The following is a 24,497-nucleotide window of genomic DNA, read 5'->3' on the forward strand; positions in this document are numbered from 1 at the left end:
TGTTCGCGCCGTCGTGAACGGCGTCACGTTTCACGACGGCGTGAACAGGACCCGGGCACGACCTATTCTGGCCCCCACAGGGGGCCAGCACGGTGCTGGAGCGGTTCACGCCATTCCAGCCTCCTTACGCAGCGCCAAATGGGTGCCGCGCATGCGCAGTTGGGGCAGCTCAATCCTGCGCATGCGCAGTTGGGCCGTGCCATCATGCGCGGGGAACTTCGTACGTGCCAACATGGGGTTGGTGTTCAGGGGCCGGCCGCGCCAGAAAGTAGACCCGGGGGGGGGGAGAGGCCGGCCCGCCGTTAGGCGGGCCCCGATCGCGGGCCAGACCCCATCGGAGGCCCCCCCCCCCCGGTGAAGGAGCCCCCCCCCCCCCACAGGCCACCCCCCAATCTTTCCCGCAGAGTTCCCGCCGGCAGCGACCAGGGGTGAATGGCGCCGGCGGGACTCTGTCATGTCGGAGCAGCCGCTCAGCCCACCCGGGCCGGAGGATCTGCGCCCCCATGTACTATTTCAGAGGATCGGTGCAAACTCAATGGCCCGAATGGCCTACTTCAACACTGTAGGGATTCCAAGTCTATGTCTATAATTGGATGGGGCAAACCTGCAATGTCCAAGCATCATACTCCCACTCCCCAGGGTACCATTTCACTGAACACAGTAAATTGAAGTTGTTCAGGTGATGGTTAACTTAATACAGATCGTTACATTCACGTTAATCAAATTTTTATTGCATGATAAAGAATGGGTTTCGAAATACTTTGTTTTTGTTGCTTTCTCCCTTTGTTTAAAAATGTGGCCAAAGGGGTTAAATAATTACCAAATGGGGTACATTCTGGAGAAGGAGTGCAAAAACTGGCTCGCCATTTTACACTGTGTATTGTTAGGCTAACTCCTAATGTGTTTATTTCATTTTGGGTTATTAAAAATCCGGCGTGTGCACATTGAATTGAATGGATACTGTTGACGCCCCATTGTTTGTTTTTTGGCTCATTAACTAATCCCTGTGTACAGAAAGCGGTTGCTACAAAAAAGCAATTCCTAATAAAAGAAGAAATGTTAAGAAGACCTTGCAGAAATGCTTTATTTGATATGGAACAGGACCTTGGATTTGTCGTAGCAGTTGCTCATGAGATTCCTAATGCACTGTTAGAAATTCAGATTCTGCTGATGTCAATTTGGTCCAATTGAAACCTGTGTCCCAAGTTCCAACATGCAGGATGACCCTTTTCTGTCATCTTCAATATGCAGATATCCTGATCTCTGCATCTCATAACAGGTGTAATATTGACACCAATTGGCCCAATTTCACGATTTACATTTTGATATGGCACATCATGCTCCATTCAATTGATGGCTATCAAGTGCAGTGACGGTAAACTTAGGATTTTCTAAAATCCTGCTGCCTGTGTCCTGACTTGCACCAAGTCCTATTTACCCTTCACATCAGCGCTCACTGCCCTACATTGACATCCTAGGTCCATCAAGTATGAAATGCTCAGTTCAAATCCCTCCATGCAATCATCACCCCGCTCCCCCACCATATTTCTGTAACTTCACTCAGCCCTACAACCCTCGAAGAGCCTAGCATTCCTCCTTCTGCATCGTCCCCACTTCTTCACTCCACCATTAACAGCCGTGCGTCTTCATTCATCCAGGGCCCGAAGCAACGGGTTTTCCCTCGCACTATAAGACGCACTTCAAACCTCTGACTTTGACCAAGCTTTTAGCCATTTTGTCCTAATATCTCTTTCTTTGGCTCAGTGTCAGTTTTTTGTCTGATTTGTCCTGTGAAGCAGTTTGGAGTAAAGGTGCTCTATAAATGCAGAGGAGGAACCCCCTCCCGATAGGGCAGTTGGAATGCATTGCAAAGTAACTGCAGACACATTTAGTAGGTAGTCAGCAGATATACCCCAGTTTAGGCATAAAATAAATTCCCCTTGCTTTGTGCCTTGATCGGGATATAACCATATTGCATTGATGGGGCAAGATAAATACATTTCTGAAAAAAAAAATCAATTTATTAAAAAAAAATAAACAAACATGTCTGTTACTGTTCCATATCCTCAAGGCACCATTTGGGATGTGCTAATAAAATATATTGCCTGTACAAAAGTCACAACAATAAAAAACTGAATTATGTCAAACGTTTCAATCCAGGGAAATGAAAAACTGAAATGAGCTGAGAATCCTTGCCAGCTCCATTTCACCTCTTCTGTTCCAAGCAGAAATGGAAGGCTGCTCATAATTGAACCTGAGATTTGATCTGTTTTCTCTTTTCCTTCTCTTTTTCCACAGCACTCTTGTTGGCACAGGGTAAGCAGAAGTTTCCTTTTTTCCAATGTCATTTCTTTTTAACCCACTCTGCATGAATGTACATGGAGATTCTCTTTCGGAGGTGCAAGCTATGGCAGCAAAATGACTTCATTTTCACAAGGCCAGGGTTGATATTCTTCAGAAGTTAGGACATGGCTTTCATGTAGGGAATTACCTGGGAATGATCTTGAGAATACAGGAGGGATCTACTGAGATCTCATGCTGCTAGTGGACCATGGCATTGCAGTTCACATGGATTGGATAATCACAGTGCCACCAATTTTCTGATTGTGTTTGTCATTTTGCCATTGGCATGCAAGTTTGAAAAATGTACCCCCCCATTTCTTGGTAAAATTGGAAGAAAAAAATGAATGATAAGATTTGGGAGGTATCCAGTGAGGTATTTTGCCATCAGGATCTACCTGCTTGAGAAGAGGGCGGTGTACTATTTGCTTCTGCCATCCTCATTCTGTTTCCGCTGAGAGTGAAAGCCCAGTCTGCTGTCATACTCTGGCAGCTTTCTTCCTTTTTAAGCTGAGACAGTGACCAGGCCTAGGTTAGAGGTCTGCAACATATGGTTCCAGAAACACATGCAGCTCATTCAGGACTCCTGTGCAGCTCCCGATCTTGGTCAATCTAAAACATTTTTTCAACCTGTTCAGAGAATGAACAACTCTCCAAAGAAATTCAAAAGCAGAAATTGCATCAAGGTAAAAGTTTTTGTTTCCTGCTTTTTGTAATCCATCTTCTTATTTTTGAAAATACAAATATGCCTACCACCCGGTCTGTCTTAGTGATGGCATTTGAGTAACACCATTGTGACTCTGGAAATAATATTGACTAAATTTAAAGAATGAATCTTCTTGTTATTCAGGTTGCCGACACCTGGCCCAGGCAATAGACTTACCAGCAGCTGTCAGTGGTATTCTGTGATCAGCTTCCACAAGCCAGGTTTCTATAGGGCAAAAGCTGGGGAAAAAATAAGGAATGGACCATAGAAGGCTTCAAATCTTTAGAAGCTGGAATAATCATCAGGTCCACTTTCTCCTCGGAGGTCTTATGGCACAGTAGCGTCCTTACCTCATGACCTTACCTTACTTTATTCTGTGGGGCAGCACAGTAGCATAGTGGTTAGCACAGTAGCTTCACAGCTCCAGGGTCCCAGGTTCGATTCCCGGCTGGGTCACTGTCTGTGCGGATTCTGTACGTTCTCCCTGTGTCTGCGTAGGTTTCCTCCCGGTGCTCCGGTTTCCTCCCGCAGTCCAAAGATGTGCGGGTTAGGTGGATTGGTCATGCTAAATTGCCCTTGGTGTCCAAAAAAAGAAAAATGTTAAGTAGAGGTTATGGGGCTGGGGTAGATACGTGGGCTTCAGTAGGGTGCTCTTTGTAAGGACAGGTGCAGATTTTATGGGCCGAATGGCCTCCTTCTGCACTGTAAATTCTATGACTGGAAGCTCTGGGTTCAAGTCCAATGCCAAGGCGTGTTGGCCATGGAAGGAGTGTTTATTACGTGGTTTAATGGGCTAATAATCAGCCTGGGAATCCTTCCACCTATTCCCCAAAAGTAAAAAAAGTGTGTTTGAAGATATTCTTTTGAAAAAAAAACTTTCTCCGAGAGCAAGCCCTCGCCCATTACTTGTCACTATAATGATCAATACTGTCTCCTTCCAGATATCTAACTGCCTCGTGAAACCACTTCCATTTTCTGTTTCAATGCAGTATTCTCACAGTTATAGACCTTTCATAGGGTCTCACTACTCTAACTCACAGGTATAGATGTGACTGCAACATACAGAGGCCACGAAACACACGTTTCTCATGATGGTATAACTAAAATGCAAAGATTGTAATTTATTTAAGGACAATCATATATTCTCATGACTTATCTCATAGTGCTATTCAGGGGTGCACACTGGGTTGAAATTGCACTCTGAGTAGCAGATCAGTTAAATGTAAATGGGAAACTTGCTGCGTTAAAGTAGCAGACAAAGAAATGTCATATGTGTTACAATGCTGCACCACACAATTCCAACCCAAAAGGTTTTCAATCCATTTTGAGATCTTCATTTACATTCCTAGATCAGTTACTCCTGTTGTGCTTCCTCCTCACTGATCGTTGTGTTGTTTCCTTCTGATTTATATTGCTGAACTTTTCGTGGAAGATCACAGTTTGGAATAAGACAGGCTATGATTAATGGCCTGTTCACTGTGTAATTCATAATTAAATGAATGATGTGGTGAATGAATTCTAATGCCAGTACGTTCGGTCTCCTCCTCTGTACTTGTTTTGGTGCGATGCATTCCATAACCCAGCATGATATCATCCCTGCCTGAGATGCACATTTGGAGAGGGGCTGAGGTGAAAGCAGCACTTTCCTTTGTTGAATTATTCTGTGTGAACTACATTGAAATGCATACCGAAAGCCAAAGGCACTCTTGCTACCAGCCGAGCCGATTGAATTGATTTTGATTTCTTGCTTCACATCTCTCTGACTGTGGGGAGCACCAGCCAGGACTGCCGCTCCTAGCAGTATGTGAGTGTGCGATGAGCTTCATGACCTCTAGGCTGGGCTTCAGCAGAGGAAGTGTTGGTGAAAATGGGAGGGTGGGGGAGGGGGGGGGGGGGTGCATGCTCTAAGCAAGAGCATGGACAGTGGGAATGATCCAGGTGATTTTCTTCTTGCTCCTTATTCAAACTGGAGCTAGTAAGAAGTCTTATAACACCAGGTTAAAGTCCAACAGGTTTGTTTCAAATCATTAGCTTTCAGAGCACTGCTTCCTCAGGTGAATTCACCTGAGGAAGGAGCAGTGCCCCGAAAGCTAGTGATGTGAAACAAACCTGTTGGACTTTAACCTGGTGTTGTAAGACTTCTTACTGTGCTCACCCCAGTCCAACGCCGGCATCTCCACAAACTGGAGCTTGACTAATTTGGGACCCGGATGTAACAATTTCCAACTCTACTTTTGCTCAGCTGTGGTCCCTTTGCAACTGAGGATTTGCGATCGGTACTAGAAACGGAAAGATGGGGATCAAAAATAGTATTTTATTCAATGGTTAGAATTGTGAATTTAGGAGGAATGAGGAGGGCGATTCTCCGATGTGGAGGCCAAGTGTTCGCGCCGTCATGAATGCCGTTGCGTTTCGCGACAGCGCGAACAGGGCCCGGGCATGACCTATTCTGGCCCCCATTCGGGCCAGAGAATCGGCGGCCCCGCCGATTCCAGCGGTACGCGGCTGGCGCCGCGCCAAATGCGACAGCACAACTGGCGCCGATTCTCCGCACCTCAGAGAATTGCGCGCCGGCGTCGGGGCATCGTGGCGCAGTTGCAGCGATTCTCCGGCGCGTGGCTCGGAGAATCGCCCCCGAGGAAAGGCAATATAATCTCAATTACAACATTTTAATGGTGTGTAGAGATCTGGGGCTTCAAATAAAAAACTCTTTCATGGTGATGGGATGTCAATAAGGTTGTTAATAGAGCATGAAAAATCCTGGAGTTTATTAATGGGGCAAAAAAAAAAAAGAAAGTTATGATAAACCTTCACAAATCAGTGGTTGGACCTCACCCTCAGGTAGCTCAGTAGTAATTCCACTGGACTAGTAATCCTGAATCTCAGGCCAATGACCTGGGGATATGGGTTCAAGTCCTGCAACGTAAACTGGTGGAATTTAAGTCAAATTAACTAATAAACCTGGGATTGAAAGGTAGACTCAGTGAAGCTTTTATTGATTGTTGTAAAAACCCATCTGGCTCACGAATGCCCTTTTAGGGAAGGAAATATGCCAGTTTTACCTGGTCTGGCCTATATGTGATGACCCCAGTCCTACAGCAATATGCTTGACGTTTGACTACCCTCTGAAATGGCCTAGCAACCACACAAGCTGCATGGTATCCGATGGACTGCAACGGTTCAAGATGGCAGCTCACCACCATTTTCTCAAGGGAAATTCAGGATGGGCAATAAATAGAATCATTGAATCACTACAGTGTAGAAGGAGGTCATTCGGCCCATCAAGTCTGCATGGACCCTTTGGAAGGGTACCCTACCTAGGGTCAGGCCACCAGCCTATCCCTTTAACCCAGCAACCCCTCCTAACCTAGCCTTTTGGACACTAAGGTGCAATTGATCATGGGCAATCCACCTAACCTGCACATCTTTGGACTGTGGGAGGAAACCGGAGGAAAACCACGCAGACACGGGGAGACAGTCACCCGAGGCCGGAATTGAACCCGGGTTCCTGGAGCTGTGAGGCAGCAGTGCCTCTGTTGAGGCACAGGGGCATGGCGTTCCGTTGGCCTTACCAGTGATGCCCACATCCTGTGAATTTTTTTTTTTTAACTCTGGGCACGACGCTGCAGAAAACAGGTCAGGGCTTGGCAGGAGAGCGGAATAGATTTACCGGAATGATATCAGGAGTGCAGTGATTCATTTATATAAATTGGACTACAATATCTGGGTTTGTTCTCTTTAGAGCAAAGCTTGGTGAGTTAATAAAGCTGTTCAGAATTTTGACATAATAGTAGGGAGAAATTGGGTGGGATTCTTCATCCAGCGATGCCGGAATCGCAAATCGGGATTGGGCAGAAAATCGCGCGTTAGCTGAAAATTGTGCCCAACGGAACGCCTCCGGTGCCTCAATAGCGACATGAACGCATTCCATGTCACGCACCGGAGTGGAAATGCAAATTATACAGTAACAGCCATTAGCATACCATTAAAGGCTCTGACCCGGTATTCTCCGGCCTCCCGTGATGCTCAGCCTCCGACAGGTAGAAGTGATGACGACATAGTTCATTTGTGGTATCGGGAAACAGGTGCTGTGGCTGATGATGGAGAGAGAGGAGGTAAGCCAACTTACGAAAGGTGCAATGATGGGCTGGCAGTTGTGCCGCTGGCTGGGGGCGTCTGACATGGCTGGTGGGAGTGACAGCAGGCGAGCAGGAGATGGTCCGCGGGGTCGGGATGACCCCCGGGATCGGGATGTCCAAGCACGGACCACTGTTGCCGCGGCTGAAAGGCAGCAATCTGACTGCACACCCACTGACTGCCCACTATGTCCTGTAAATGTGCACTAGCGCCACTAGCCATATGTATGCCCCCTCCCCTTGCCAGGCCACCCCTTAGGAGCCCACAGACCCCAGCCGACCCATCAATGGGATGGACATGGCCCAGTGCAGCCCGGGGCCCACCAGGTTTTGGCACACCCCAGTGCACACAAGCGAGGCGTTGCCCCACTGCAGGGCAGCAGGGGAGCGGCGGAGTGTGCCCCGACCAGCAGACGTATATACCATGGTGTTTGGCTCAATCCCTGGTACACAGCCCCTCGCAGGTCAGACGCCCTGCCAGTGGCCAGTGACACCCTCAACCAGACCACCCCCCAAGATCACCAACTGTCACCAAGCCCTGCCTGCCTACTGCCCCCCTGCCCCCCATGCATCTAGCCCCCAGACAAGTAGACATAACCAGTGCATTCACAAAGGAGCCACATCACACCATAGCTATGGTCCACCTCCCTGGCCGAGCCCCACCTGTGAGCCCTGCATACACACATGCCACCAAGCATGGCTCTGGTTGGTGGTGCACTGCACTGAATCCCCTTTCCACAGCCTAGCACCATCCTGCTGGTGGGGTATCACATGGCCCCCGACAATAGACATCACAGGAGGGCATAAGACAGGGGCTGCAGAGCGGATTGGTGACATGGATTTCACATTCCAATGTCCGCCTGAGTGACCGCTACATGAGTGCTGGCCATTCCATCTCACGTCCCATTGAACCCCTAGGGTGGTGGGGGCAGCGGGGTCCACGATCCGGGTGGGGGGGTGGGGAAGGTACTATGGCTGTGTGCGGTGGTGGGTCACTCATCGGGTGGGCCCCATCACATGGCGACCCCACAAATCTGGTCCGATTACCTGCCGCCTCCAAGGCGACCTTAGGAGTGGCCTCTGATTGTCCAGGGGGCCCAGGGCCTTTTCCATCTCCAACACCAGCGACGTCACATCATCTGCACCTCGCCCAGTCCATCGCTCACATCCTTCAGACAGAGGACCGAGGCAGTTTGGGAAGTCGATGAACAGGTGTTTGCTGTGATATATACAAGCATTGTATCCTAACCCTTAATGCTAACCTGTCTGGTGCCTACTTAACTGGTGCCTAACTTTCTAACCTTACATGCCCTAACGCTTCTTCTATGGGTCCGCCAGGCGCTACATTGAAATTTGAGGTGCCCTGCTGCGAATCGTGTCCTGCGACCTTTGGCAGCTGTCCTCTGGAACGAATGGGCGCAGATGGGCCCGGCAGTCTTCCGGGTATCACAGGTGGTATGGTGCCACCTGTTCTGCCCACTGCCCAGCGGATACACCAGGGACAGGCAGCACGGTAGCACAGTGGTTAGCACTGTTACTTTGCAGCACCAGGGACCCGGGTTCAATTCCGGACTTGGGTCACTGTCTGTGTGGGGAGTTTGCACTTTCTCCCTGTGTGTGCGTGGGTTTCCTCCGGGTGCTCCTGTTTCCCCCACAATCCAAAGATATGCAGGTTAGGTGGATTGGCCATGATAAATTGCCCTCAGTGTCCAAACAAAAATAGGTTAGTGTGGGGTTACTGGGTTACGGGGATAGGGTGGAGGTGTGGGCTTCGATAGGGTGCAGACTCAGTGGGCCTAATGGCTTCCTTCTCCACTGTAAATTCTATGATTCTATGACAGGTGGGGGGGATTCAGAAGTGCTGTGGTGTTCCGGCACCCCTCCTGCCGGTGTCACCAGCACGGGCCCGTCACCTCCTCTTCCCTTGGGGGTGCCTGATGGTCCCCGTGCTACTCCTTGGGACGGGGGCACGGCCGGAGCGAACTCCGGGGACTCCGCCGTCACCTGGCGCTGCCAGACATGGAGGCCCACTCTCATCTTGACCAAGGTCTCCATGCTCGCGACTATTGAGCACAGGGACTGTGCCACTTCCCTCCGGGACTGTGCCATATCACACAGTGACCATGTCAGGCCCATCTGGGACTGACTCCGGTCAGCCAGCACCAGGCCAATGTCCTCGACATGCACAGTCATGACCCGTTGTGACTGGGCCAAGCTCTGGAGTGTCTGTGACATGGCCGCCGTGTCCTGTACGTCGGTCACCACCCACAGAGTTCCCCAACCTTGGACATCTTGACCCATAGCTGACACCTTCGCACCCAAGGCCTCCACCATGGACACGACCCGTGCAGTGTTGGCCTGGATGGCGCACATGGTCGACACCGCCTCCTGTCCTTGCAGGCAGCTGACACCCCCTCCTGTCATCCTTGGCTCTGCGCCTACATCTCCAACATTGAAATTCCATTTGCAGAAGTCCGGGAGCCGTCTGGATAGCTGCTAGTCCCTGAGGTCGGGCCGCCCTCTGACCGTCCGTCCCCTTGACGGTTCCTACCTCAACCTGATGTACCGCTGCACATGTGTTGTGCGCACCATATAGTGCCCCAGGAGCCTCTTCACTAAAGTGCCCAACCAAGGTGAGTGTCTCTGGGATGGTGGAGGGTGTTGGTGATAGCAGTGATGAGAAGTCAGTGTCGTCCCTGGGCATGTGCTCTGGGGTGTTGCATGGGTCACCAGCAGGTCCCGCCTCATCAACAGGTGAGTCTCGGGATTTGCGGCGGGAGGGGAGGTGGGGAGGGCGAAGAACCCCAGATGGACCCGCCACTGATCGCCAGCTGATCCTGCAAGACAAGATGTATGGTTAGATTGCACTCTGGTGTGGTGTTGGGAGGAGGGTGGCACACATGTTGTAGGGATATCACAATTCGTTGGGGGCTACGAGCATGTGAGATAGGGGGTGGTGTCAGGTAGTGGTAGTGACTCACTCTGGCTGGCCTGGGGGTGATGGCCATCCTCACCCAGTGCTGCCTACTGGCCCACCCGGTGGGGGCCACATGTGGGAAGTGTGCGACAGGGGTTGGTGCCAGGGAGACGGTGGTGGTGGTGGTGGCTCACCCTGGTCTCCTTGAGGAAATCATGCAGCTTCTTTCTGTGCTGCTGCCTGGTCCTGGCAGTGGGGCCCACAGCACCTATGGCGGCTCTGCCACCTGCGCCCAGGCCCAGTTGACATCTGCGGGTGGCAGCCGCCTTCCCACCCTGGGGAGCAGGGTCTCGCGCCTCTCCTCCACGGCATGCTTTTGGATACTGATGAGGGGGGATAGCACATCAGGTGACAGCAGCAGCAGTAGCCAGAGCGGTGGCACCATGGCTGGTCCTACTGTACAGAGGATGGGGGGGCAAAGCATAATAGAACAATACTAATTGGGGATTCGATAGACATGGGCACAGATCGGTGCTTCTGTGGTCGCAAAAGAGACTCCAGGCTGGTGTGTTGCCTCCCTGGTGTCAGGGTTATGGATGTCTCTGAGCGGGTACAGGGCATCCTGAAACGGGAGGGCAAACAAGCAAATGGCATTGTCCACATTGGTACAAATGATATAGGCAAGAAGAACAGCAAGGTCCTGTAAAGACATTACAGAGAGTTAGGTAGTAAGCTAAAAAGCATTTCAGGATTACTCCCCGTGCCACTTGCTAGTGAGACTAGGAGCAGAGAGATACTATAGTTGAACATGAGGCTAAAGAGCTGGTGTAATAATAATAATCTTTATTGTCACAAGTCGGCTTACATTAACACTGCAATGAAGTTACTGTGAAAAGTCTCTAGTCGCCACATCCTGGCGCCTGTTCGAGGGTATGGGAGGGCTTCAGATATGTGGATCATTGGAATATCTTCCAGGGAAGGTGGGACCTATACAAGCAGGATGGGTTGCACCTTAACTGGAGGGGCTACTAGGGAGACATGGTTAAAGGAAGGACAGGACTGGTAGCTCAACACTCTGGAATTTCACCTTGAGGGGCTAGGACCGCGCCGGACTGATTTCCGCCCCGCCAGCTGGCGGGAAAGGCCTTTGGTGCCCCACCAGCTGGCACGGAAATGACTTTGCCGTGCAGCGCATGCGCAGGAGTGTCAGCGGCCGCTCACGGCATCCCCGCGCATGCGCAGTGGAGGGGGTCTCTTCTGCCTCTGCCATAGTGGAGACCATGGCGAAGGCGGAAGGAAAAGAGTGCCCCCACGGCACAGGCCCGCCCGCGGATCGGTGGGCCCCGATAGCGGGCCAGGCCACCGTGGGGGAACCCCCTGGGGCCAGATCACCCCGCGCCCCCCCCCCAGGACCCCGGAGCCCGCCCGCGCCGCCTTGTCCCGCCGGTAAGAGAGGTGGTTTGATTCTCGCCGGCGGGACAGGCATTCCAGCAGCGGGACTTCGGCCCATCGCGGGCCGGAGAATCGCCGGTGGGGGGGGGGGGGGCCCGCCAACCGGCGCGGCGCGATTCCCACCCCCACCAAATATCTGGTGCCGGAGAATTCGACAACCGGCGGGGGCGGGATTCACGCCAGCCCCCGGCGATTCTCCGACCTGGTGGGGGTGGGAGAGGGACGTGGATGCTTTGGCGAGAGTGCTAGAAGGTTCACCAGGCTGTTGCCTGGTCTGGAGGGTGTTAGCTACGAGGAGAGGTTGAATAAACTCGGATAGTTTTCGTTGGAAAGACGGAGGCTGAGGGGAGACGTGATTGAGGTCTACAGAATTATGAGAGGTGCAGGCAGGGTGAGTAGTCAGAAGCCTATTCCCAGGGTAGAAGACTCAATTACAAGGGGGCACTGGTTCAAGGTGAGAGTGCCAATCCGAGGGCCAGTCCCGACTGCAGCAAAACCAGCGTAGGTTGGAATCACACTAGTTCCACGTGGCACCAGTGCTGGCCCATTAGCATGTCCTGAATTGTTCCAGGACTGGCACCGCTATCAGGGTCATAGAAAACCCGTGATTCAGTCCCGGCGTCAGCACTTAGTCTCTCAAATGGAGAATCCCAGCCACTGTTTCCACCAGCTGAAGGATTGCTAACCAGAGGACACAGATTTGAGGTAATTGGAAAAATATCCAGAGGTCGTATGACTCATCATGTTGTTATCATAAATGGACTTGAAAGATTCAGTAGCAGCTTCCAAAAGGAAAGTGAAGTATACTTAAGGAGCAAAATCAGGGCTATGGAGAAAGAGTAGCGTTTTCAGAGAGCCAGTATAGTTGGCTGTGTGGTCTCCTTCTGTACGGTACAATACTATGATTATTAGAATTTTGAATGCTAGCCTGCAGTGGCTATTAAAGCCAATGTAATCACAATGTTTAAGAGAGAGCTTGATAAGTATTTGAAGAAGACGAATATGAGAAAGAAAGAGAGTGAGATTAGAGTAAATAGCTTTGGTGTCAGAGCACGCACAGTACTGCAGGCACAATGGACCAAAATGATTTCTGTGTTTACATTTCTCTGATTATAACAACAACAAAGTAATAAAGCACACAAATTGTTAGTCTTCTGCTATTTAGATCATCGGAGGTTCATAAGATTGAATGCAACACAATTGCCGTCTGCATTACCACCAAGATGATTCCTGCGCTCCTGTTTCCCCCTGGTCTTCAAAGCTGCTGCCTTTCCTATTCTTTTTTTTAAACATAAATTTAGAGTACCCAATTCATTTTTTCCAATTAAGGTGGCCAATCCACCTAGCCTGCACATCTTTGGGTTGTGGGGGCGAAACTCACGCAAACATGGGGAGAATGTGCAAACTCCACACGGACAGTGACCCAGAGCCGGGATCGAACCTGGGACCTCGACGCCGTGACGCTGCAGGGCCAACCCACTGCGACACCGTGCTGCCCTCGCCTTTCCTATTTTCACAGATGTGCACCTGGGTCCAGTATTAAGATAGAAGAAGCAGATGTGTTCAGTGGCCTGCCCTCTCACTTTCATCCCTGTGCTAAATGTTGGCCAGGACGCTCCTGGTCATCCCGGGTGGGGAATGTTCCATTGTACCGAGCAATGATTTCGGCAGATTTTGTATTAAAGTGGGCTGACAGGGAGCTCACATCCGATTCCTGTTACTACCTCAAGACGCCATGAAAAAAAGCATTGCCCAGAGAGTCAATAATAGACTCTATCTAGATGCAGGAATCCACTAGAACAGCCAGGATTAGGGTTGGGGTGGGGGGGATGTGATGGAAGCTGATTTTATTGCTTCCCATAGATGCATGGTACAGAAGAAAAATCATACAGATGCATACAGTCCCATACATCCCCAACTCTCTCCACGTTGTATCTACCAGGTTATCACAGCACTTCATGTGCACAATTCCTGATCCAGTATAATAATGTTTTGAACATGTTGAACTTTCAGGCAGTTTCTGCTTTACTGTAGATAATCATAAATAAATACCTTCCACGAATAATACATATTTTCACAAAAGATTCTGTGATGTATAACATCATATTAAGTTGCAGTCTGCGTGATCTACAGTCACTGCTTTGTCTGTGGAATACTCAAAGTGAAGTGCTGTCAGTGTGACCTTGTCTATACACTTCCATTATTCATGCATATCTCCAAACATTTGCAAAACTTTAGAAGGAACTTCCTTTTGAACAATCGAGCCTCTTAGTTGGCTGATGATGGGTAGCACTGAGGACGGTAATTGTGTTGCGCAAGGCTCTGTGTGGAGTTTTTAGAAAATATGCAAAATATAGCTTGAGTCGGACTTAACGGGCGCGATTCACCGATTGCGGGACTAAATATCCGCGCCGTCGTGAACACCGTCGCGTTTCACGATGGCGCAAAACGGGTGCGGGCAGTAGGGATTCTGGCCCCCATAGGGAGTCAGCACAGCGCTGGAGCGGTTCACGCCGTTCCAGCCTTACATCCTGGTGCGGACTGGAGGCGAAGCACCAACCGACGCATGCGCGGTAGACTCACGGGACACTCCGGCCCCGACGCAACATGGCGCGGAGGTTCTGGGGCCGGACACGCAACAAAGTAGGCCTGGGGGAGAAGAGGCCGGCCCGCCGATCAGTGAACCCCGATCGCGGGCCAGACCCCATCGGAGGATCCTCCCCGGTGAAGGAGCGCTTTTCCCCGCCCCACAGGCCGCTGCCCGACCCTTCGCGCAGAGTTCCCCCCGGCAGCGACCAGGGGTGAACGGCGCCGGCGGGACTCTGCCGTTTCCGCGCAGCCGCTCGGCCCATCCGAGCCGGAGAATCGGCGGCCCGGCCGCGGACAGCAGCCCGCGACCGGCGCCGCACCAAACGCGCCGGGGCAAATGGCACCAATTCTCCGCACCTCGGAGAATCGAGTGTCGGGGCGGCGTGGCGCAGTTGCGGCGATTCTCCGGCCCGGCACGGGGCTGGGAGAATCGCGGCCGACATGTTTCAATAAAATACCTATGACTGGAGATTTTGACGCATTTCAAGCATTCTTATAAAGCTCTGCTGATTTAAGTAGCAACAGACTAACAACTTGTGTGCTTTATTGCTTTGTCATGCTGGTGAAGGGCAGCAAGGTGGCAGAGTTCTCTTACAGTGCCAGGGACCCGGGTTCGATTCCGACCTTGGGTGACTGTGTGGAGTTTGTATGTTCTCCCCGTGTCTGTGTGGGTTTCCTCCAGGTGCTCCAGTTGCCTCCCACAGTCCAACGATGTGGATTGGCCATGCTAAATTGCTCTTTGTGTCCAAAAGTGGGGTTACGGGGACAGGGTCGGGGCATGGGACTAGGTACGAAGCTCTATCAAAGGGTCGGTGCAGATTTGATGGGCCGAATGGCCTCTTTCTCCACTATAGGGATTCTATGGATATGTAAATATGGTTACATGATACGCAATAACACAAAAACAATTCATCTTAACATTAAGAACCTTCCAGGGTACTTATATTGAGAATAACTAACTAAAAAAGCTATTTGAATGGACAACAACAATAACTTGTATCTATATAGTGCCTTTCATTTAAAAAAGCTCCCAAGCTGCTTCACAGGAACTTAATCATGCACATGACATTTGTATTGAGACAAAAAAGAGGAGACATTAACACAGTCATTTCAAGGTTTGGTCAAAGATGTAGCTTATCAGGAACTTGCTAGAGAGAGAGAGAGAGAGACAGAGTTTAATGGGCAGCAAAATCGAGGGAGGTAATTCCAGAGTTTAGGGTCTAGCCTGCTGAAGGCATGTCTGTGAGGAAGGCATACAAAATAGGCCATCATAGAGCACCCAGAGAATAGTAGTGCCGGAGATTAATATACACTAATTTTTCCCTCAAACCACTAATTTGCAAATCATTCGGCCCACCGGCTGTCCGAATGGAAAAATCCTTTAGTGCCATCCTCCCGCCTTCTCCTCATAACCCTGCATATTCTTCCTTTTCACTTTTGAGCGCTTTGATTGAACCTGCCTCTACCACACTCTCAGGCTGTGCGTTTCTGGACTGTAGCCACTCATTGCGCGAAGAAGATTTTTCTAATATCACCAGTTACTTTAAATCCTTTCATGAGTGGGAACAGTTTCTCTCTCTTTACTCTGCCCAGACTCCTCATGGTTTTTTTTTAAATTTAGAGTACCCAATTCAATTTTTCCAATTAAGGGGCAATTTAGTGTGGTCAATCCACCTACCCTGCACATCTTTGGGTTGTGGGGGCAAAACCCACGCAAACACGGGGAGAATGTGCAAACCTGGGACCTCGGCGCTGTGAGGCTGCAGGGCTAACCCACTGCGCCAGTGTGCTGCCCTCTCATGGTTTTGAACACCTCTATCAGATCCCCATTAAATTTTCTCTTCTCCAAGGAAAATAGTCCCAACCTCTCCCAATTTATCTTCACAACTGAAGTTACTCAGCCTGGAACCATTCTCATGATTTTTGTCTGCACTCTCTCCAATGCCTTTACATCTTTCTGAAAGTCTTATGAATTTTATAAGCCCAAAACCAACTCACAGATGGCATAAGGCCAGAGTATATTTCTTTGGGAGCTCCGCTTCTTTGATCAGGCCTCACAAGCTTGTTGCAGAGTCCCCCCCACCCTCTGGGTGAAAAGACCTTTCCTCACATCACTTTCACCCCTTTTGTCAGTGACTTTGAATCTGTTCCATCTATTACTTGATTTCTTGGATTGGGAACAGTTTTAATTTAGTCACGTGGGCATATTTGGTTTGCCCAGCATTTATTGCTCATCCATAATTGCCCTTCAGCTGATTTACCGGCCATCTCAGAGGGCATTTAATAGTTAACCACAATGCTGTGGCCTGGAGTCACATGGAGGCCAGACCAGGTAAGGATGGCAGATTTCCTTCCCTAAATGGCATTAGTAAACCAGATGCCAATGGCTTCATGGTCATCACGAGACTTTCCGTATTTTTATTGAATTTAAATGTCACCATCTGCTGGGGTGGGGTTCAAACCATGGTCCCCAGAACATTGCCCTGGGTTTTTGGATTACTAGTGACAATGGCAATACCACTATGCCACTGCCTCACCAGTTACTTTGTCTGTACCCCTCAGGATCATGAATATCTCCCTCAAGTCCCTTCTCAGCCTTCTTTTTTCGAAGGAAAATAGTCCTAACTTCTTCAATCTATCCTTATAGCCACAGTTCTTTATCTGCAAATCTTTATCTGTTTTAAGGACAGCATTTCGAATAGAAAATCATACCAAAAGCCAGCTAAGTTGGTCAGCACCCAAAAACAGGTGTGAAAATAATGATTAGTGACTACCTCACACCTGTGATATGTAATGCAAAACTGCACCCCATCTTCATGTTGTCTGCTCATTATGATGATGGCTTTGTGTCGCCAGTGCTAACTGCACCGTTTCATGGCTACACCTATCAGTGGGAGCCAAAATCAATACTTGCTCACATTACATAAAGCTAGCCTGCCCCTCTTAAACGGAAGGCATATTGTGGCTTCTGGAGGTGCTGAGCATGATGGTTGTCCTTGGGTCAGAGAGTGCACTAAGGTTTCCGATGCTATGTAGGAGGATAAGGTGGAAAGGAGGAGAGACGTTCTGTATCCATAGGGACGGCTGGAGGGCCTCGGAGCACACACTGAGAAGGCAGAAGGAACAGAAAGCTTTGTAGTTCAATGCCAGGGGTTTAGCCACAAGGGCCTGGTCGCAGTGCTGCAGGAAGCTGAAAGACTGCGCGAGTAGTCAAGGTCAGTGACTGCATCTTCAAATGCCGCAACCCTCCAACTGCACCACTAGCCTCAGCCACTGCCCAAATCACGACACCACGAGTCACTCACCTACAAACACCCTCTACAAATCAGGACTCCTACCTAACATTCATATACTTCACCTTGCCCTATCACATTTAGTAGCAATGGCACATGCTTCACGCCCAGATCTCCCACTTTGCACGCACTAACCTTGAGTCAATCATGGCAGTCATGTCATCCAACTGTACTGTATGCCATTCCCATTCCTTGTTCTTCCGGGGTACAAGTGGAGGCAGCAAGAACGGACCAGAATGAATCCCGCTCCCATTGTTGCTCTTTCTAGCTTTATTCTATTTGCTCTGTTTAGGTCACCTTTGCTCATGAGTCGCCAGGTATCTTTATGATACCGCCACGTGGTTCAAGTTTAGGTTATGATTAATAACACAGCACACCGCTTAGTAAGGATTAAAACAACGGTCATTTATTATATACAACAAGCAATATTAATACCCTAATACTACTTTCTATATAACAAACCTATCACTACTGGCCAATACTTAACTTAGGAAGAGCCCACCAGGTCAGGATTCAAAAGGCTGCTACAGGTCGGTGGCTAGGTGTCTCTACCCTTGCGATCGTTGGATTCACACTTACAGTGGCCGGTGGCTGGTCTTGTGAAGGTCTCGAGCAGGCGAAGATGAGAGAGAGATCTGAACTTGGACCTTTACTTTTATAGGGCCCAGGGGCTTCCCGCCTCCCGGGGCGGCCCTTGACTCTGAGTCCCAAGTGATTGGATTCTGTCCCCAGTCTCTGGGGTCGATGTGTCCAATGGTGAGGCGATTTCTCGATCGGGGGGTGGTCGCTCACCTGTCTTTGTTTCGGCCACTGCAGGCGCCGACAGGTCTGGCCTGGTATTCAATTGCTAATATGTTGCAATTGTTCCCGGGGATAGCCGATTTAACTGTGGATGTCTGAGTAGATTAGGTGTAAACAGTCCTGAATGAAACTGTGGATACCTGGGTTGATGGGCTGTTGATAGCCCTGAGTATCGATCTGGGCTACGTTCCCAGAGCTGAAGCTGCAAACCTGTCTGCAGCTGCCTGCTTGTGTCTTCTTGGCTGCTTTTCCCAGCAGTCTTTCGGTTTAGCCATTTTAAACTGGGTTTTGGCCAGATTAATCGGAACGCAGCCATTTTACATGGCTACATTCCTGCCTTGTGATCCTAACGCGAAGCGTGAAGGATCACATAAATTTTGTCCTCTTCGTTTCCCGACTGGCGGGGGGGGGGCACCTCCCCCATGGCCACTACTCTGACCCTAGCTATGCACAAAAATTTACCTAAACAATTCTTGAGGGCGCTATGTCAGGCAGGGGCATGTATCTATAAAGAAAATAAACTGGGAACCTCTAATTTTACCTAAACACACTATAATCCTAAACATTGTATTATCCTATCTTCCTAAAACATACAACAACAATCACAACATTTAATATACTCTTTCCTGGCTTGGCAGTCAAGCTCAGGATCATACTTTTTTTTAATGAAACGTTCCGTATATCTCTTTATTTACAGGAATAATGCACGTGAATACTCTTTATTCTTTATAGGTCGCGGGGGTCTGGGGTCTGGTCATAGCCGAATATCGGGGATTGGATCCGATATACCGGGGTTCGAGCGCGGTACGCTCTCCTTTTCCACTTGCGGAGGCGCATGGTCTGTACTGCACAACTGAGTATAGCCAATGCCAACAGTGCCTCAATGATGTACGATAGGGAGTACCAAGTTATGAACTTGGCACACCAGGATAATGCAGCGTGGTTGGTGACTGGGCCCTCGGTACTACGGGGCAGTGAAGCGTTAACGGCAGGGTGGTTTGGAGTAATGGGGTCCGCGTTCCCGCGCAACAAAAAGTCCATAACAAGCATGTTGAGCACGAAGAAAGGAGTCCTCATGGCTGTCTTCTTTCTTTCCTTTTCCTGTTTTTGCTGGTTTTCTCCAGACTTGGAGTTCTGGAGTTCTGTAAGACAAGCGTAGTGTGTGTAAATACTTTGGTTTAATATCTGGTGTGTTAGTGTGTCTGTCCTTCTTGGGGCCAATTAAACCCTTATAATTGGTCACAGCATGTGACTCTCCCCCCATTTTTTTTTAAAACAAATGTTTGGACACGGCACACTTCCCAATGGTGGTCCAGTGCTAACTTTATCATCCAAATGCTCTAGGATGTAAATAGCATGTGGCAGCAACCCAAAGGTTGCCTGAATAAAATAAAACGGTTTTTGAAAGTAAAGTTCAAATGAGGTGCGTGTGGGCCGCGACGGGTAAGATTTGGGTGGAGTCCCCGGGTAGGACGGCTACCAATACCGTATCTTCCCTACCCGAGCGTTACTGACCAACGGGGGGTGGGGGGGGGGGGGGGGGGGGGGCTCCCCAGGCAGGGGTCTCACGCCGTTTCTCCACTGCCTGAGCGACCAAAGAATGGACAAAAATGTAGTCATCATGGTGGGGTTACTGTTCTGATTATACCATCCAATCAGAAGAGTAGCTACGATCGGGCATCTGGTCTGGTTGGCCTCTGAGGCAAGAATCGGCGTGTGGCCGCGGTGGGTGTCAGTGGGAAAGTTAAAAGTTCAGGTGAATGGGTGTGGGGCGGTGAGAAAATTCTCCTATAAGATGAACAACATTTAACAAACAGACAGACAACATAAAACATTCTGCAGGTTCCATCAGAAAGGACAACACTTTTCACCAAGTGTCTCCTTTAAATCATCATGTGGACACCTCAGTTCTCGGTCGCTACGGGCTCCGCCTTTTTCTTATCGAGAGTGCCTGTCGGTTGGGCACTCTGTGGTTTCTTAGGGCCATTGCATTCTCTAGCAAAATGTCCCAATTTTCCGCAATTGTAGCACTCTTGCGGTTTGGCTGGGGGGCTGTTCATTCCCTCGTTTACCCAGGCGGGGTTGTGGTGAGTGGTTCTTACTGCCTGCACGTCTGCGGCGGCTTGGTTTTCCTCGGGGGTTCTAGTGGCTGATTTACCGTGAGCCGCTTGTTCCCAAACGCGGGACAATCTCTTGACCTCCCACTTCTCATTATGAGCCTCCTCCGAGGGGTCATAATTGCTACAGACATTCTGTCCTGCTTCCGTGGCATGGGAGATAAGGGTGCGGGTCCACTTGGCCATATTGTCTGGGGACAAATGGGCATGATCTACGTTGCCGAAAATGGCTTCAAAATGAATCCACAAGTGTCCTGCGAACGCTGTGGGGTGTTCAGACTTTTTCTGTCTGCATTTATTCAGACCGTCTACGGGGTCGCCCCGGTTGTACCCGATCGCATCCAGGATCGCGGCATGCATTTCTGCAAGGGTGCCTCCTCCTACATTCTGTGGGTCGGGAAGGGCTGCTGCGACCGATGGGTCTAAGCTGAAGACCGTGAGCTTTACCTGCTCTTTCTCATCCAGGCCATACATGGTCGCCTGGTGTTTGACGGTGACAAAGAAATGGTGTGGGTCTGAAGCGGGGAGGAACGGTGTGATTTTGGCACACGCGTCCCGTAATTGGGTCACTGTGAGGGGGGTGGAATATAAGACGTCCGCCGCGTCTGCTGTGGCGGTGCGGTGGGTTGTTACAGGGTTCATGGGAGCCTGTATTATCTGTTGTGTGGGGGGTGGGGGTGCTTTCCTCCTTTGGGGATTTCCCTGCGCACATGCTCCCTGAACATATCTTTGCGCTGTCTCCTGCAATTCTTCCCAATCAGGGCCGTCTTCCTATTCTAAACTTTCCCCAAAGGTTTCTTGAAATCCCTTTTGGACAGAAAGCAGTGCTTTCAAGTCTGCAACCCGCTTTCGGCACTTAGCATGGTCTAAAGTACTCTGCCTTTGTTCCGTTGTTGTGGCGTGGAGCGCTCTCAAGGCTGCCTTGAGATCACTGCATTGTTTCTGGAGCTTCTCTAACTGGTTTTCTGTTTCTTTCTTTACCAGGACTGCACACTGCAGGTCCTGATAAGCCTTCTCATACTGTGACTGGAAACTACTCAAGTGCGCCAGACAAGATTGGTGACCCCGTTTGGCGTCAGCCACCTCTTCGTCTTTTGCTGCTAATTTCCCTTTCAATTCCTGGTTCTCTTTCTCAATTTCATATATATCGGTTTTACTTATCCGATGTATGCCTTCTATTTCCTTGCGGAGCGTCCTGACGACCTCCTCTGTGCCTTGCAATTGTGCCATGCAGGACACGATTGCCATCGGCTTGCGCGCTTTTGCTAAACACTTTCTGTGAATCTCACTCAGATTCTCCCACCAAGTATGCCCTATACTTCCAGGACCTGAGTCATCATTACAGCAGAAATCCTTCCACACGGGCCATCCTTTGCCCTGCAGAATTTTGCGGATTTCCACTTCCCAAACGGGACACTGTCCCGCTCCTACGCTGCTGACTGGTGCGACAGCAAAATCTTCGGGGTTCATGAGGCGCTGCATCGCTTGCATTGCCTGCATGGCTCTCTCTTATCTGCTCGTTACGTTCGAATTTGGAACAGGGGGCCAAGGTGGTGTGGTAGATACGGGTACAGCTTGCGCTAATTTCCAAAATACCAACTGCCGATAGTTTTGACGCAACAAAAAGTCTATCAGTTTTGCCTTATAACCCTGTTAGTTACGCATGCATATACACACTTCCGAATTGTGAATTATTAACCAGAACCGTTTGAACACTTGTGGGTTTTTTTTGTTTTGTTTCCAATTGGATTCTAATTCAAAATGTTGGGGTTCTCCCGGAATGGTTTTCCACTTCTCTGTCGGGTCCGTCAGGATGTCGCCAATTATGTTGCTCTTTCTAGCTTTATTCTATTTGCTCTGTTTAGGTCACCTTTGCTCATGAGTCGCCAGGTATCTTTATGATACCACCACGTGGTTCAAGTTTAGGTTATGATTAATAACACAGCACACCGCTTAGTAAGGATTAAAACAACGGTCATTTATTATATACAACAAGCAATATTAATACCCTAATACTACTTTCTATATAACAAACCTATCACTACTGGCCAATACTTAACTGAGGAAGAGCCCACCAGGTCAGGGAAACGAATGGCTTGTCCAATCAAATCTGGCCCGCGGGATTCAAAAGGCTGCTACAGGTCGGTGGCTAGGTGTCTCTACCGGATAGCGAACGTAGGATTCACACTTACTGCTACCGGTGGCTGGTCTTGTGAATGTCTCGAGCAGGCGAAGATGAGAGAGAGAGAGATCTGAACTTGGACCTTTACTTTTATAGGGCCCAGGGGCTTCCCGCCTCCCGGGGCAGCCCTTGACCCTGAGTCCCAAGTGATTGGATTCTGTCCCCAGTCTCTGGGGTCGATGTGTCCAATGGTGAGGCGATTCCTCGATCGGGGGGTGGTCGCTCACCTGCCTTTGTTTCGGCCACTGCAGGCGCCGACAGGTCTGGCCTGGTATTCAATTGCTAATATGTTGCAATTGTTCCCGGGGATAGCCGATTTAACTGTGGATGTCTGAGTAGATTAGGTGTAAACAGTCCTGAATGAAACTGTGGATACCTGGGTTGGTGGGCTGTTGATAGCCCTGAGTATCGATCTGGGCTACGTTCCCAGAGCTGAAGCTGCAAACCTGTCTGCAGCTGCCTGCTTGTGTCTTCTTGGCTGCTTTTCCCAGCAGTCTTTCGGTTTAGCCATTTTAAACTGGGTTTTGGCCAGATTAATCGAACGCAGCCATTTTACATGGCTACACCATCCTCTAACTTCCTCCATGAAGGAGATGTTGCCAGGCGTTATTGGAAAGGGCCATTGCTGAAGTCATGTCGAGTGAGAGTATGGAATTGATTGAAGAGGACTTTCTCCTCATACCCAATTCTCCTTTCACACATCTGGTTCCCCCTTAACCCCACAAGCTGCACATCTTACTTTTCCTGTTCCCCTTCCCACAATCCTACACATGTGCCTTTTTCCTTTCAGGTACCCAGGAGGTGCAGTCCTCCTCCAGCAGTGCAGCAGGGGAAACCAGGAAAACAGCAATGCTGAAGGCACAGCGTCATTACATGACTTTAAAAGCACAGTCACCAGCTCAGATACTGACGCTCTGTGCAACTTAGAGGATCACGCAGACTTGGGATCTGTGTGTGGTCAGACACTGGGTACAGTGCATGGGATAAGGTTTGCTCCACTACCAGCTCAAGGTCACACACAAGCTTGGGACCTGCCTCCTAGCCTAGCCCTGCACTGATATCATGGCAAAAGTCATGATCAAGCACCTCTCAGATAAAAAGGATGCTAGATGAAAGAGAGAACAATTGTGGAATTCTCCCATTTTGAGACTAAGTGCTGTGGCAGGAGGCGAGTGTGTGGACTGTTTCCGACTACGGTGGGAAAACATGTAGAAAAAAATTCTTCCACCCCGACTTATTCACCCAGGTGTTTTCCACCATATTCATGTGTCAGGACAGGCCTGGGTGGTGAAAATGAAGATAGATCTCCGGGAGCACTCTGAGCCAGGAAGATGGGCTTCCTGAGAATGAAGATGCATCTCCAGGAACACTCTGATACCAGAAGTTCGGCCTCCTGAGAACAAAGATAGATCTTCAGGAACATTCCGAGGCTGGATGATGGACTCTCTCCCTGACACATAATCTGAAAGGCCCACCTGCAGATGCTCCCCCGACACAATGCTGTGGTGTTCCGGGTTCCAGGGTGATCTCCATCCTGATCGCCGGAGGTAGCCCCAGGCATTGTTCAGATAAGTTCCGACATATGCATGCCACGTTGTTTCAAATGTGTTTCATGCCGGCTTGTCTTCCCACCGGCATCACCGAAAATCTGCCGTGGGAGGTGGGGCCTTCACCTGCATAGCATTAACAGGATGCAAATGAGGTTCTTGTCATAATATACACCAGTATATTATGGTGCAGACACACACACACATACTGATGGACATGCAGTGGGACCAATCAGCATACACAACACCGCAGCCAATCACCAGTAAGAGCACACGCACTATAAAGATAGGGGACAGGAGAGTTCCCGCTCATTCTAGTAGCAGCCAGCTCGGAGCACAGAGCGCACAGCCTGCATCACAGACATTCACCATGTGCTGAGGGCATCACCTGGTTAGGACTAGGCAAGGGTCAACAGT

At 49.8% G+C, this 24,497-nt stretch overlaps 1 protein-coding gene across 4 annotated transcripts in view; it reads left to right on the top strand.

Annotated features, from left to right (window-relative positions):
• Positions 1–24,497, top strand: part of slc8a3 (solute carrier family 8 member 3) — an 818,116-nt gene that overhangs the window by 588,884 nt on the left and 204,735 nt on the right. For all 4 annotated transcript variants that reach the window (XM_072485824.1, XM_072485815.1, XM_072485835.1 and 1 more), the window contains one exon: positions 2,299–2,316. In XM_072485824.1, coding sequence (XP_072341925.1) covers positions 2,299–2,316 — 18 coding nt within the window. The remainder of the gene's footprint in view (positions 1–2,298; positions 2,317–24,497) is intronic.

Source organism: Scyliorhinus torazame, chromosome 2 (assembly GCF_047496885.1).
Source record: "Scyliorhinus torazame isolate Kashiwa2021f chromosome 2, sScyTor2.1, whole genome shotgun sequence".
In the NCBI taxonomy this organism is placed as follows: Eukaryota; Metazoa; Chordata; class Chondrichthyes; order Carcharhiniformes; family Scyliorhinidae; genus Scyliorhinus; species Scyliorhinus torazame.